The sequence below is a fragment of the Molothrus aeneus genome, chromosome 13 (genome assembly GCF_037042795.1).
Source record: "Molothrus aeneus isolate 106 chromosome 13, BPBGC_Maene_1.0, whole genome shotgun sequence".
In the NCBI taxonomy this organism is placed as follows: Eukaryota; Metazoa; Chordata; class Aves; order Passeriformes; family Icteridae; genus Molothrus; species Molothrus aeneus.
In genome coordinates this window covers 5280644-5296936 of record NC_089658.1, presented here as the reverse complement: position 1 = coordinate 5296936, position 16293 = coordinate 5280644, and the positions used below count along the sequence as shown (strand labels likewise).

The following is a 16293-nucleotide window of genomic DNA, read 5'->3' as shown; positions in this document are numbered from 1 at the left end:
GTAATGGATTCCATCAGCACAGGGCAGAGGTCACAGCTTTTTGCTGGTAATTACAAAAGCTTCACAAAAGTGTGCCTACATTTTTCCCAAGCTCATCAGGCCATTTAGCCACTGGAGGTTTAAAGAAATAAGGGGTATTCACATAGCAGTTATTTGAATAATGCTCTAATGATAATTCTGGTTAGTAACTGTATAAATAAGTATAGTTTCATTTAAACTAAAGCAATCCTCCAACAGATACCAGTGTAGCAAAATTAAAATAGCAATGTAAAAGCACTGCAGCTGGGGAAAAAAGGACCCATACCTGCTGCATACAGCCAACAACAAAATATAATGTGCATTTTAAACACCTCTTAAGGTTAAGCCCACACAACAGTTCTAAGAAATCAGCTTTGAGTGTTGTGCAACTTTGCCAGAAAGCCTGGGAATCACCTCACCTTTAGAATGATTAGATTACATGAACTGGGGCCTGTCAATACTCCTGGAACTGGGGTTAGGTAATTCTGACCTCTGAAAGCTTCAGCTGCAAACACATCCTCTCTCATTCAAGCTGTATCTTTTTCTCTACATATTGCTCCAGAATATGTAACTTGAATACAGCTTCCTTATTTTGTGTACAGGAATTAAATAGGTTTGCAGCCCAGTTTTCATGTCCTTTTCAAATCATCTTTTATTTAGCATTTCTGCAACCATAACACAGGTTGACATAGAAATGTTTTACTAGTATATTTTCATTCTAAATTACTCAAGTCTGCTCTAAATTGAGTAGTATTCTAGCAAAACAGTATTCTAGCATGCATTTGATGTTTTATGTGCCTGTGCACAGAAAACAAAAGCACTTACCCATTTCAACACTTTGAAGAGCAGTAGAGTAATATTAACATGTATAAACTAGTGAAAATTTAATATCAGTAGAATATTTTACCTTCTCAACATGACAATTATTTGAAAATCAAAGCAATTTGACCAAGTTAAATACCACCCCCCTTATCTTCATTCCATTAAATTTTCATAGCCTCTGTTTCCTTTCAGAGGAAAAAAAAATCAAGGTGACAGCAAGATGACTTGCTCTAGCTCTTGATTCAGGCAGAGTTTGCTAATGAAATAGACCCATAAGATTAACAGGGCTTTGTGGGGACCAGTTCATATTATTTTCTAACAAAGAATTTGTGAGAAAATAATATATAAATTATATGATATATAATATAATATATATACTATAAAATAATTATATATAATAGAATGTAATATAATAATATAATTATATATATAACTATATATAAATTATATAATATATAGAAAATAAAATAGTCAGGTGCCTGAACCAACACACCTGGCACCAGTTCAGATTCCTGGTGTGTCCCAGGGTTAGTATCCCAAAGGGTATAACAGAGACCTCCTCAGCAGCTAGAGGCCAGAGAGGATGATGGAAAATGGCACTAACAGCTTAAATTCAAGTAGTTTCAATTAAATTCAAGTGCCCTTGTGCCTTCCTCCTAATAGGCTGTTATACAAAATAAAGGCAACAAGGCTCTCGCTCAGGATTGAAAAACATTACTTCAGAACATCTGTAATTCAAATGAAAAAACATTTAGAAATCCTACTGAGTGACACAGGTGAATATCAGAAAGATCAGAGATTGCATTAGTGGGTTTATTTATTCCAACTACTAAAGCTTTCTCTACAGCAAAACATTAATACCATAGGATTTATAATGGGAGAGGGAAGTAATGATTAAAATTAACTAGGCCACAGCCTGGAGTGGGACACTAATGACAAATGTGCTGGGCCAGCCATGTCCAACGCGCCAGTTATTTCCTTCTGCTATTTCCTGAATGAAATGCACAAATGCAGCAGTAACCCTGAGCTCCTGGAGCACAGCCCCTCCTGCCAGGCTCTCAGGGGGTGGCTGCACTTGCACAAGCCCAGAAGGCTCAGGATCCACAGACACTCAGGGCTGATCCCCACTGCCAGCCTGCCTGAGCAGGCACCAGGAGGCAGAACAGCAGAGATCAGGCACTCTGGGCCATGGGGGCATCGTTGGGGTGTGTGCCTGGGGGGAACCAAACCCAAAAAATGCTTTTAGTGTGGTACTGAGCCTGCCTGCCCCTGGGTCCTACAAGGATTCTCCTTCTCCCAGTGTCTGGTTTACCAGAAGATCTACATGCAGTACTATTTATCAGCAGAACTATCACTGAAACAGAACAAAAATTAATGTTACTTTATGTCAAGATCCTTCTGAAAAGGTGGAGGCATTTCTCTGGTGAATTAACTGCTCTGAAGACAGAAGGCTGATGGAGCAGTTTGGGACTCTAAGGATGAAGGACACCGCTGATGAAAGCCAGAGTTACCCACGTTTGGTGAATGCAGGTCAGCTCATCTGATGGCAGTGTTCCAATGGTCAGAGATAGTGATTTAGGAAGACACACTGACTTTTCACGTTTCAACTGCTCTGTTCAAACCTAAACCTGACAAATGCAAATAAAAAAAATGTCTGATCTGCTTCTGGGAATAACAATCAGAATTTTGTAAGGATAGCTTAAGAGAATTGTGAAGTGAAATCAGAACTAAATACAAAAGCATGTACAAAATTCAACAGCAAAATCAAAAGATTCTCAACTTGGGATACTAAGTGTCAGGCTAAAAAAGTCATAAAAGATAAAAACTAATTTCCAAAACTAGTGAGCTCAAGCTGACTTGCACACTTCTGTACAATTTGCAGCTAGGCTGCAGAACATCTTGGTGAAGGATACTGTGCTGGCTAAAAGGCAACAACATAATTTCACCTAAATCCCAACAATATTACCTCTGCTCCACACAGTCCCTACCTGAAGTATCTCCATGTAAGAGCAAACCCTGAGGGAGAGGAGCCACATCTCTCCCTGTTCTGCAGCACTCCCCTGACTGTGCTGTTCCAGCTCTGGGCAGCACAGAACAGCCTCAAACCTGATCTCTGAATTTAATGGGCATCAAATGGAAAAAAACTTGTCAGCTCATGAGCAGTACACCTGATTCCCACCTGGATTTACAGTCTTCAGTGTCATGAGCAAATCCACATCTATAATTGAAAATATTTAGGGGGCTCACTTCAATGAAACATAGGTAAATTATTAAGTGATTAAAACATAATTTCAAAACAGCAAACCCTAGGCTCTGAGCACTGATCCAGCTAATCACATGCTGAATAAATATTTTAAAAAGCTTTGGAATTTACCCTTTACTCTTCAGTGCCAAACTGAAAAACATTTTACATTTGCAAAGATATAACATAAAAATCACCACCAGGAATGTAGAACTGGACAAAGATGTTTAGTACTTATTGTGAACATCAAGCCTAAAACAAATGCCTTCCTCTTGACCTGTCAGCCTCTGTGAAATAACTTAAGAAATAAAGCAACATGGAAGTTAATTATTGTATTGTATTAGGGTGATTGTACTAATGATTGTGTTAAGAATAGTCTTGGGTACTGTGCATAAGAAACAACAGAGGATGAACCCCTGAACAACTCATTGCTCCCTTTTTTTGGGAAAGAGAATTTTTAATACATGACCTGCAACAAGAAGATCAGGGAGGAAGGAAATTAAAGTCAACTAAAATCACCGGAAATAAAAAATGGAAAACATTTAAATGCCTATTCTGTTAAAAAAATTACAAACAGTACATTTAGTAAAGCTTAGTAACCACTGCTCACTTTCCACTGGTAGGGGCTTAAGCAGCTATTAATCACATGAAAGTAGATATTAAGGAATATTAATCCATACCAGCTGTTACATCTTTTACTGTGTACTATTATTAGAGATTAATCTTTATGGAACAAGGCTGCCTTTTCATGTAATTTCCAAGAGGACATCATACAAGCTGATACTTTTTTACAGCACATCTTCACAAAGAGTTGAAGCAAGAAGGTGCTAATGATGACATGGTGAAATTTTATTCAACTTCATCCTCAAAATCTAAGCCATTTATACTTAGAGGAGACACTGTCACTGTAGTCATTTGATTACCTAATTTTTATTGTAACTGCAAAAAATTGCTTTTATAGCTTCCTATTTACATCAAAAGAACCAGGATATTCTCGTAGTGATATTGAATTTTCTCTTAAGGAAAGTTCAAGGCCAGGCAATTTTCTATCTTCAGTACCTGGGAATTAATCCAGTTTAAAACTCCTAACATGATCTAGCTGATGAAATCTTAATGAGGAACATCCAGGATTTTAACAGATTTTTAACTAAACAGAATCAACACTGTGAGCACAGAATTCTCTAATGAAGCATAAACCCCTGTCAGGTGAGCCAGGGTGTTGGAAGAGCAATTGCTTTAATTATTTGATGCACTTCAAAGGTGACTGCATTTGCACACTCCAGAGAAATTCCTGTTAGATCACATGTTGATGGAATGCTATTAAAATCACAAAAAGCATTACACTCCTCCAAAAAAGTAAAATTACTGGCAGAAAAGGCCAGCATTATCCATTAAAGATTATGAGATTAGCATGAAAAATAAGCTTCTAATCAGTTTCTTGAGTTTCAGATAAGATACTACCAGCTGCACTAAGGAAATCAGTTGTCATAGTTACAGAAAAAAAAAATCAATATTCTCTATACCTGCAGTCTCCTAATTTTCTTAAATGCAAGACTCTTCTCTAATTATGTCCCAATTAATCATCAGGGTATCTCTGGTTTTTTACTCATTTGACATCAGATTGATGCTCCAGAGTGAATGTGTGGTGGTTTTCTAGCACAGCCTAAAAGGTGAGGAAGCAGCTCTTTAGTCTGGGCTGGGCTGAGCCACTGCTCTCCCACTCGCCCTGCAATTCCCTCAGTGTCTGCTCAGCAACCACTGCCCTGTCAGCCTCCCCAGCTTTGCTCAGTCCTGCAGAGGCTCCCTTTTCTCACTGCCCATGTTCTGCCTGGCCCAGCTGATCTGCCCCAGCTGCTGCCGCCCCAGCCTGGGCAGTCTGGCATGCACAGCTGCCTTTCACAGCCCCTGCTACCTGTCCTTAATCCTCCCCACCCTCCTTGCCATCTGCTGATGAGCCAGCTGTGGGTTATGTAACATTGCTTTCCAGGCCTTTCCCACTCCTCACAAGTAAATACATTCAAATGTTGCTGTTTCCTCTCAGCTTCATGACACTTTCCAAGACCAGCTGGCCTTCTGATTCCACCCTGCTAATGCCTGCCTACAAGACTTCTCCCATCTCTAAACTGGATTAAGTGCTAACCCTGCAATGACACTTCTGCTGCTCAATAGCAATAATTTGCCTGCTAACAGCTGGCAAAAGCACGGGGCAGAAAAAAGTACTGACAACACAAAAAATACCATACATACCAGGAGGTAAAACTGGGGCCCAAATGTAAGCCCTTAAGCAGGTTATCTCATGGCTTACTTTTTATTTAGAAAGAGGCTGAAGCAGGGGGTATATGATCAGAGGAACATTAATCAGTTTTAACCAGCTATAGCTTGTCTAACTTTTCTATTAAAGTAGATAATAGAAGTTGCACTAGAGATTGGGACCCACATACAACAGAAAACTATTTCTGTGGACAAGACACATTAAAAAACCAAAGGAAAAGGGAGATGCCCAATTTCACCAAGTAGCAACAAAACAGTGAAGTTCAACTGCTGACACAATCCACCACATTGCCCATGAAACACCCCCTTTTCAATGTTGAGTCTTGCTTTACTCTGCTGCCCATGTTTTTAATTTCATTTTTAATTCTTTAGATGAAAAGAATCTCAATCACTTGCAGAAGTCATTCTAGTAATGCAGAGTCTGAAATGAAAAAGCATCAGAAAGTTTTTGTTCTCTAAGGCAGTGGCTGATTCTTTAAACTTAGGACTGGAAAGCAGCAAGGATCCCAATCCACATCCCTCATTGCAAGGTCAACTAATCTACTACTGCTACATGAGACATGAACTAATCATCAATTTCCAGAAAAAAATGTTTTATCCTTTTTTTATCCACACTTGTGTTTTCTAGGCCTCTTACACTGCCATTCTGCATCTCCTGCTACTGTAAAATGACCCACCTCAGAAGCATTCAAGCATTTGTTGTTCTCTGTGTTTGAAAGTCAGAGAGTTTCAGTACTCATAAGCATTTTTTTCAGTTTGTAGTAAGTATCCACTCTTGACAGATTTCTTCAACAAAATCACACTTTAAGTAAAAACTGCTCAAGGCTTTCTGTTCTCTATTCAGAGCTGCATTAGGCTTATTTGAGTCTGCCACTGAACAGATGCTGTAAGCAAGAACCAGCAAGAGGGGCAGCATGAACCAGGCAACCATGGCAGATTTTTTTGTGTGAAACTAGGTGGAATTCATGTTGGGAAACTGGCAGCAAAGCAGAGTTGCAAAAGACACAAATGCATGCAAGTCCCACAGTTGCCAGAAGTGAATATAATCTGCTGAACAGAAGAGCAGCATATTGCTGAAAAGTAAAAAACATCCCATAAATCACAAGGTGACTCTGACACTCAGGCCATGCCATGAGCCCTGTACAGAAGTCATGTCACCTACATGTCCAGCTGGGGGACAGGCTGCACTGGCTGTAAACTCTGGGGGTTATGCAGTATTTGCCCAGACACACAGATGTTCTATGAGATGCTCCTTGTAACAGCTACCAGCAGTTTTAAGAATTTGCCAAACAGTTGGGCTTAAAGTAAAAAAGCTCCCACAAAAACTCATGGCATTCACCTTGCTGAAAGCCACCATGACACAGCAGCTGTGTGGGGGCAGCACCTTGGCTAGAGCCACATGAGGTTTTAACAGTGACAGAGTGCAAGAGGTCTTGTCACTGATTCCAGGCTTCTATCCTGTTTTGAGCAGCAAGCTTCCATGCCTTTGTGGCAACCTTTCCTTTGTGCTACAGACCAGATATTACTCACTGAATGCACACACCAGCTGCTTCTGTTGGATGTCTGCAATGCACTGACTTGTAGGGACAGGGTTTGCTGCAATGCTGCGTGCCTGACTATGCTGGATGAGTCATTCCTGCAGAATGGAGACTTGAGTCCTTAGGAACAATTCCTGACAACAGAGGGATTCCTAAGAGCCATACCTTGCAGCGTCTGTCTTGAAAAGAAGAGGATGTCAAGGAAAAGGTCACGGATGTGCCAAGGAGAACCTTTTGGTTCTACATCTCAAATTGGACAAATCCTCTCCTACACTGATATTCTTCCTGTGGAGGGTGTGTCACAGCAAAATGAAAGCCTTTTAACTCGCTTGGCCACTTTTACATCCTGCTTAGGGGGTTAAAGGAATTATTTCCAATGCCTATTCAGATGAGCTGGTGATGTCTAACACATACTCTGTTATAGATGTTTTTATCAATGCTCTTATCCAGGCTGTGAAGGACACAGCAATATCCAATCAACACCAAAGCACCTCGGTGTTGACCCAGGGCAGGGAAGTGACAGAGCCTGCAGAATGCTCTCTGTAGAAAAGATTTGTCAAACTGGAGAAGATTATACATCCAACTATAACATATTTCAGTTTCTTATAAGACAACAGCTACTCTGATAGAAATTATTCCAATCTGACATTTCCTTCTACCTTTACAGAGAGGAGCACAGGCTGTGTTGCTCAGGACCTTGCACAGGTTGCTAACTACAGTCTTTGTTCACTTGAAAAGGGGTGACTGATAACCTGCTGGCCTGTTCTTCAGACATGAGATGCTTCCATTTCCCCTTATGGCCATGAAAGTCTGCCTGTGATAACAGTTTAATTATTGCCCTGTTATTTTTTTGGAACATTAACACTGACATACTCAGAAATTAATTTTATTATGTCCCACTTATTTTCTCACTTCCATCACTCATTGCCCAAAATGTAAAAAATACAGCACCTTTATCTCTTGGGCCATTGACTGAAATATTGACACGTCTTAATCACAGCAGAAATTTGGGGGGAAAAACTTGAAACTCTCAAAAGGAATGAGTATGAAAATTATTTCACTGTTACCAAAGGATCTCTTTAACCATAACTGATATATTCACTAATTGCACAAAACTTCCAAGTATACCTATGACCATGCTAAACCTAAACCATCAAAAGGCATGCAACTGGAAGGAATCACAGCTGCCTGACTAATAGTTTAGGAGCAGAAAGTGAATTCATCCTGTTAGTCTTTTTCTTCCTATTTGAAGTTCAATATTATGGTAAGAAAGCACAAGAAACATACAATTTGATATTAACAACTGCAACTCACTTCAAGGGATTTCACACCAATTTTCAAGCTTCATTAGCAAATGATAAGACAGATCAAAACAGTGACTTAAAGAGGAGACAAAATTGGTTTTCTGCCAAGAAGCTACATTCTCTCTGATCTGAAAGTGAATGTATTCATCACTGGTTTGTCTGGTCATTTACAAAACATAGCACAGGCCTTAGTCTGAAGATCTAATAATAACTCATTTGCCTTAGTCTGAAGGTCTAATAATAACTTCTCCTTTGTAATCCATGGAAGTTTTTCCAATAAACCACTGGGTAATGCTGCACTTCCTTAAAGATATTACAGAGATCCATTATACTTTCTATAGTGGTGCTGTTGAGATTTTTAAAGTTTTCTATTGCATTTAGATAAAATATATTTTAAGTTTTTTGTTAGGCATTACTGTAATTTCTTGTACTACATTTGATAGCCAGGAAGGAGACAGTGATAAAATACATTAGTGGCTCTATAAAAGCTTAAATCTGAGCATCTGGAAGGCTTGTACTGAATATACCCTTATACAGATAATCACAGAGAATTTACAAGCATAGAAGAATTATAGGCAAAGAGAAATAAGTGCAGAGTAAAGCTGTTTCAATAAAATGGTTTTCTCTTCAGGGGAACAGACAATGAGTCATAGTATGTATATCTTAAAGACATTTAGATCAAGTCAGTGGAGATAGCAAGCATAGATGAAAGCATTGTTTAGTACCAGAAAAGTAATTTGAAGTAATTCCCATTAGTGGGAAAGACAGAGCAGTGATGTGCACCCAGATAAGCTGCTTCTTTGGCTAATAAACTGAGATGTTTACAAGACAAAAATCAAAACACAGACACACAAGGACACTCCTTTCTTAAGTATCATGGGTTTCAGATGTCATTTAGGGCATTCTCTGTTGAGGTAGAGAACTATGCCTTTAATTGCACAGCTGTTTACAAAACAGCTGGTTTTGTAAAACTGCCCAGGAAATAAAATTCTATGTTCCTCTACAGCACTGTTGTCAAAATTAGGGGACTACACAGGAAAGCTAAGCAGAGTAAAGAGCTAAGCAGGATACACTTTTGGAAGTCTTGGTATCCAGAACTACTGCAGTAAAAGCTGGAAGTTAAAATCATGGGCCAGGACCACACACTGTTACACATTCCTCAGAAAAAAAGCAAGAGTGAGAGTGGCAAAAGGGAAAAAAAGATTAGAGTAGCAGGTGAAATATTCATTATAAACCTCAATCACGTGGCATTAACCATTTCCTGCACAGCTTTTCCAGATGTATCCCAAAGCACTACACCCCTACACGGCACTCACATTCAATACCAGTTTCAATTCCCCTTTTCAGGGGTATCATTCACAAAAATGAATGTTCAATACAATCACTCTCAAGCACAACAGTGCCCAGTTTCCTGCCTGGAGATGTCCTGACTCCCAGAGATGAGCACTTCACCTGCCTGCATGACAACAGCATGCTACTGACATCAGAGAGCCAACCCACATAATTTCTGGTAGAAGTAACACTCACAGCCTATTAAATAAGCATAAAAATCTATTTTTTTTACTCAACTCTAATAACTTTTTTCGCAAAACGTAAAGTTTCTATTCCTGAGATGAACATTAAAGAAAATAAACACCAAAAGAATTAGGAAGATTAAAACAAGCAAGCCACAAAAGGAATTTTCAGCTTTTGAAAGACAACATTTTCTTAAAATAAGAAGTCAAGAAAATTAAAATCTGAACTGTGTTCCTTCTACCTTCACTTGACTAGTCTTTCCCATGGGAATAGTGGGACAAAATCAAGCAGTTTTTGCCTGGGTATTTTACTCTGACTTTATTCCTTTCAAGAAGTAAAATGCTACATGCTTTGCAGTATCAAAGCAGGCTTAGGGACATTTTAAAAGGGAAATACTTTTTAACTTCCTTTACCATTATTTCTTGGTATTACTCAAAAAATAAAGTTAATACTACCAGCCTATGAAGCTGGGAGTCATCTGGGGGACAAAGCAAGCAATTCACACTTCTTCATGAAACTCAAGATTCTTGAAGGACAGCCTGGTTTGTCATGAGGCACCAGGAGGAAACTGTGCAAGCAATGGGCAAAGTTACCCAAAGTAACACTTGCTAAGTGTTGCTGACATTTCATTTTGCCACTTTGCCTTACATCCATCAAAGGAGGAAAAAATGAACCTGCTGCAAACACCTTCTGTTCTGCTTCCAAATGTTTGGGATTGGCCCTGATGCCAAAGAAATTACAGCTAAAGTGGTTTTTTTTCCCCATCTAGCACTCATTTTCTGTAATTAGGCCTGTAATACAGGTATTACATGCAGCCTGACAATCTCTAGCAGGGAGAAGGGCTAGGGTCCACAATCAGTACATAAAAACCATCACTGTAAATCTGTAAATTACTTTATACTGAGATGGTGCTTGGAATTCCCCTGGTAATGGTCCACAACCATCAGTCTCTGCTGAAGAAGTCCCCAACCACAGACATATCCTCTCTTGCAATCACAGATGACTATGACCAATATTGCACATAGTACAGAATAATCTTCTTAGAGAAGGAAACATTTTAATACATACTTCGTTGCCTGTGTGGCATTTTTCTCTCAGTTTGTATTCCTTCAAACTTCCCTTCACCCCTTTAGTCAGAATCTGACTCAAACACTGTGATGGCAATCAGCAGAAATTAGAGGTAAGAGGGCTGCAGGGGTTCAAAGAGTAGACAAAAACTATTTCTCATTATTTGAGTGGAATCAGTTTGACAAAGGCCAGTTGAGCTGGAATGTAAGTAATCCTGAGCTGAAGTTAGTCTGTACTTGTTATAAAAAGAATCTATCAATCTGTGAACAAAATATGTACCTAAATTCTCTTGATAGCTCGAAAACAGTTAAGAAATTAATTCTTACTATTCATTTACTACCTGCAAGCTTATGATAACAGTGAGCTCATACATTAGAATTAGCTCCTAGACTCTGTCATCTGTAGTTCAGTGAATCACATCAAAATCTTTTATACATCCTACCAGTCTTTGCATTTACTGCATCTAAACTGGTGATGAACACTGAGTATCAATAGTCATCAAAATTATTTTGATATGGACAGGAATAATTACAGGCTAGCCCTGTGCAGTGACATTTAACCCAAAGATCCTTAAGACAGGAGCTTGTGAAAGAACTCCAGTAACAGGAATAAGATTAATTGCTAGAACCAGTTTAATGAACACAACTGATACCTCTGAGACTTAAACAAGCACAAAGGGAATAGTTCTCATTTATAACAGGACCAGCTGCTAGAAGTAAGAGGGCCAAACAGTGCCTCCAGCTGTTTCCCTCTGGCTGCACTATTTGGGTAATTGCAGACTTACCCTCTGTGATCCAGATGCTGAGCCTTTAAATGAAGTGCGTTTGAAGGAGCCACTCATCCTCCGTAAGGAACCTGTGAACTTTCCTTTCTTAATCCCCTCCATAATGGAACTAGCACCCCAGCATCAAAGAAAACCCTGATTTCAGTCACGTAGTCTGAGCAGCTTTGTTCCTGAAGTCAACAATCATTAAATTACAGCTTAAATAAAAAGTAAAACAAATACATAAAACAAAATCAAAGCCAAATAATGAGACTTCTGTTCTGATATGGACCCTGTCACAAGTGCTACCAGCAGCCAGCCAAGCAGAAAAACAAGGCAATCCACTGATAGCAACTGCTGGCCCCCTCCCTCTTCTCTACTGACTCTATAATCAGGCTTAATGCACACAGCTTCTGCAAGCTATGGTTTTTAATGGACAGAGATTTAATAAATGGTGATTGAAGGTAAATCTACTTTAGAAGCAGCAGCCCGAAAGGTTTTTATTTGTGGAAAGCACAGGGCAGTCAGATGGAAATTGTTTTAGTATCAGTAGAAAGGCACATGAAAAGAGCAGATGGTCCTCAGCAGACCATGGGTTAGAGGCCTGGTGGAGCCCTAAAGGATAACTGCTGATGCCTACACCGGGCCCCGGATGAGAGTGACAAGGTTTTAAAAGCAAACAGCCCATAAGATCAACAGTCAGATTCTAACTAATTAGGGAATGAGGGTAGATAAGGTGTCATGTGTATAACCTTCATGAATTTTCACTAATATCTCAATGCATCTGTTCTGTACTATTTTGCATAAAATGTGCAGTGAGAACAAAAGGAGGTAGTTAGGTGAGGGCAAACAAGAAATGAGGATGACACAAGGTGCTCTAAAAGAACAACTAAGTAATTATTGATTAGGAAATATCTAGTTGGCTCTACAAGACATCAGCCAGAAATTTGTTACAGAGTCTGGTTTAGAAAAAGAAAATGGATGAGAATGCTGAGAAAACAGAGATCCATTTAGGAAAAATATACAGGGATGGCAGATTTGTAACTGTGAGGTCAAGTCAGAACCACTAACTTACAGGATTCAGTTAGAGAGTCATCTTTTCTCTTTATTATTTTTTTTAGGTTCGTCCCTTTGTGCCTCAGTATAGTCGGCACAGGTGCCTGTGTGCAGCTGCTTACAGGAGGCACAAAAAACTGTGCTGGAAAGCGAAAACAAAACAATGTGGAAGAGACTGATACACAGAGATGCATGAAATTTATTGTTCTGGTCAGCAAAGAACAAAACCAGGGACATACTCTTCAAAAAGCAGAAATGTAGAAAACAAATATATTCTTCAAAGCACAGTGCAGAATGCAAGTAAGGAATTAACTCAATTGACTCAGTCCCTTTGGATGTGTGATTCTAAGATGTCTGAGCTCCCTGTAACTGTTCTTGGTGCCCTTTAAGGACCACTCTGGATTTTCACAAGTCATCAATACCAAAGGGACGTTTGCATTCAAGAGCCAGATGAAAGCAATCAGTACAACAGAAGCTGCTGACTACTAACCCCAGCTGAAAAATCAGGGAACTAAGCTGATGTTCTTGCCCCCACTGTTTATATAACACTTTGTGGGCTATTTCCACTAGGTTGGGAAACAGAGACATGCACCATGCTGGCACTTTCAACAGCTCTGTGACTGAGAAGCACAAGTTGAATAGATTTTCCAAAAGAGCTTGTGGTTTTAGAAGTGTAGTCTCACATTAGGAAACCCTTTAAACAAATGTTATTTTGAAGGTTCCTGTCTCATGTTGGAGTTTTCTGCTTCATCAGTTGAGCTGATTCAATGGTTTGTGTGGCCTGGATCAGATCTGTGTAAGCACGTGGGCTAAATCAGCACAGAGGGAGGAAAGCACAGTAATCTCTAACCACAGGATACTGTTGGACAACAAATGAATATTTGGCACAGCATGGAAGTGAAAGACCCTTAACTGGTTCTGAAATGGAATAAATGACATGAAATGACACACCTGTCCATCATCCTCCACATTCTGTAATGAAAACAAATTGGCCAACCTCGGACTATGAAAAGAATAAAACCATCCACCCCCATAAAGGAGCAAGCAGAGTGCAAGCAACATTCTATTTGCAAGAGTCCATCAAGGTCCTTGACAGCCTGTGTTCTGGGAAAAGCAGGATGCACCCGTATCAAAGTGCACAGAAGACATAAGCAGTACATCTTATTGATACCACATGATGGGAATTTAACATCTGCAGTCATGAGCAGATCCATGTCCCAAAGGCCCTACCACAATGTGTTTTTAAAACTGAAAAGCTTGGTTAGAGACAACTGTAGTTGTTTCAGCCCATAGAAAAAAAAACAACATTGCTCTTGCTGTTCATAGAGCTGTATTCTATGACAATACATTGTTTGATGTTATTTTAAAACAAAAAGCAATAGATTTAAAGCTTTGATCTGTAGTCCATCATGTCAGCTAAAATGTTTCCACTCACCCTAGTAGTCAAACTAAATATGGAAAGCAGCAGTCCATAATCCAATGAACTTTATTTACACTGACAGGAAGAGGTAAGATAGGCTTAGACCTCTGTAAAGACCTACATGCACAAGACATGTAGAATTAGGCCTTCCTTCACTTGGCATTTAATATGAGTAGTAAACTAAACACAAGTTTCTTTCATAGGCAATGGATTATTTAAAAAACCCAACTTTAAAGCACTTTTTAAAAATGGGATGTCCTAAAAAACTGTTTTCTTTTAAAAAGCACTGGTTTGGTTTCCTTTGACATTGATACAATATAAAAATTTCAAGAGTCGTGTTTAACTGAAAAACCAGCCTAGGGTCCATTACACACTTAGCAGTTCTTGACTCTTATTTTGCCTCCCTGAAGCAAAGCACAGACAGAATATTGCTGGGTGCTGGTTACCTACCATGAGAATGAGCCCTCTGGAGGTCACTGGGGATTGCTGGGTGAAGAGTTGGCTTCTTCTGTAAACTACATATCCTCAAAGCACTGCTGCAGCAACCTAGGCAAGAGCATATTTGGATTAAATATGTAACAGTTCACACAAAAATTCAGCAAGTCACTGGCAGCTGACAGCTAGAGGGAAGATGTTCAATGTAGTTAATTCTACACCTAAAATCAGAAGAAGACTGTCAGCCACTTTGTGGTACTTTTACTTGAGCAGTCTGTTTCTCCACTCTAGAGCCTTTCTTATTTAGCAACTGTCTGCCCCCTCTCTTTCTCTTGCAAGGAAAATAGCAAGTTTAAAGAAAAATTAAAACAGTTCATGAGATGTGGACAGAAAAGATAAACAACCTCTGTTTGTGCCAGTGGGCCTGTAAATTGGTGCCCATGTGAGCACTCTCACATATGAGAAATAATCTGCAATAATCATACGAACAACAAACCCCATGCCAAGGGCTCCTAGAAAGATATTTGCAAATCCTGTGCTAAGGGGCTCCCAAAATAAAGACAGCACTCCAGATGCAAACTCGTAAGTGCCAATCAGAGGGGACAAACACTTCCCTCTCACTAACACAGCCTTCAGCACTGCAAGGGCACTCTGCTGACTCACCTTCAATTTGCTGTTCACTGGGATTCCAGGTCCTGCTAACACAGATATTTTTGCCCCCGACGAAGGAGAGGAATGATGAGGAGGACTCCATCTTATCAGAAGGCTAATTAATTACTTCACTATACTATATTATTCTATACTCTATTCCATTCCATTCCATCTAAACTGCATCTGCCAAGCACTCCACTGCCCAGCCCCTCGTGACTGCCAGCCAACAGTCCTGACACACACACACCTGGATCCAATGGGTCAGTGAATCAAAACACTCACACCAGAATCCAATTATCAATTCCCTTCAGGTAAACAATCTTCCACGATGCATTCCACTTGTGAACAACACAGGAGCAGTAAATGAGACAAGAATTGTTTTTTCTTTCTCTGAGGTTCAGAGAATGTGAATCTCAGAAATATTCTGGGGAAGTCATGCCTTGCTTTTCTCTGTGAAGAGAAATGTGGTTACAGTTTTGCATTTGCCTCAGTAAAAAAACTTTAAAAAAACTTTTTTAAGTTTGTGTTGGTCGACTCCTCCAGCTTGTTGGAGAAACAGCCTCCAGCTGTGTTCCCCTTGGTGCAGCTGCAAATTTCCTACAGGTGCACTCTAGCCCATTGTCCAGGCTATCAGAGATGTTACTCTATGTTGGCCTGTTCTTTCTCACATTGTACATACAAAGGCATATTCAAACTGAAAATTAAAACCAAAAAACTTGTTCATCTTAGCAGTTTAGAATGTGCTGAATTGAAGCACAGAGAACTTTAGAGTCGGAATTTGTGATAGAGGGTGTTCCTTAGGTCCTGCTTTATTGCAGCATCCTCGGAGACATGAGAAGAACAGTTTTACAGCAGGCAGAAGCTCACTGAACAGCAGGCTGAGGCAGCTGAACACTTCTTGCAGACACAGGGCTAGGTGCCAGCTGTTTAACCATTTTCCATGTGGTTGCATCATCACTGGTACTAACATTTGAGCAACTGTGCTTGGATGGGCTTCATTTGACCACAGAACACCACAGTGAGCTCTTCTCTTGGAGCTCTGTGGCTCCTTTCCCCTTCCTGAGTACATTAAAGGCTTGTACAGGCAGCACACAGCAATTTAAAGCACGATCAGCTTCCATCTCAGTCAGCTGGTGTTACATTAGAAATGGAAATTAAGATCTCAGGAAAATTTTTTACAGGAAAATTTG

At 39.7% G+C, this 16293-nt stretch overlaps 1 protein-coding gene across 1 annotated transcript in view; it reads right to left on the bottom strand.

The window, feature by feature from the left end:
- The window catches only part of TRPM1 (transient receptor potential cation channel subfamily M member 1), a 77707-nt gene that overhangs the window by 58250 nt on the left and 3164 nt on the right, over nucleotides 1-16293 (bottom strand). Inside the window, exon 3 of the mRNA XM_066558646.1 lies at nucleotides 14468-14563. Within this exon, the coding sequence (XP_066414743.1) occupies nucleotides 14468-14470 (3 nt within the window). The 5' untranslated portion in view covers nucleotides 14471-14563. The remainder of the gene's footprint in view (nucleotides 1-14467; nucleotides 14564-16293) is intronic.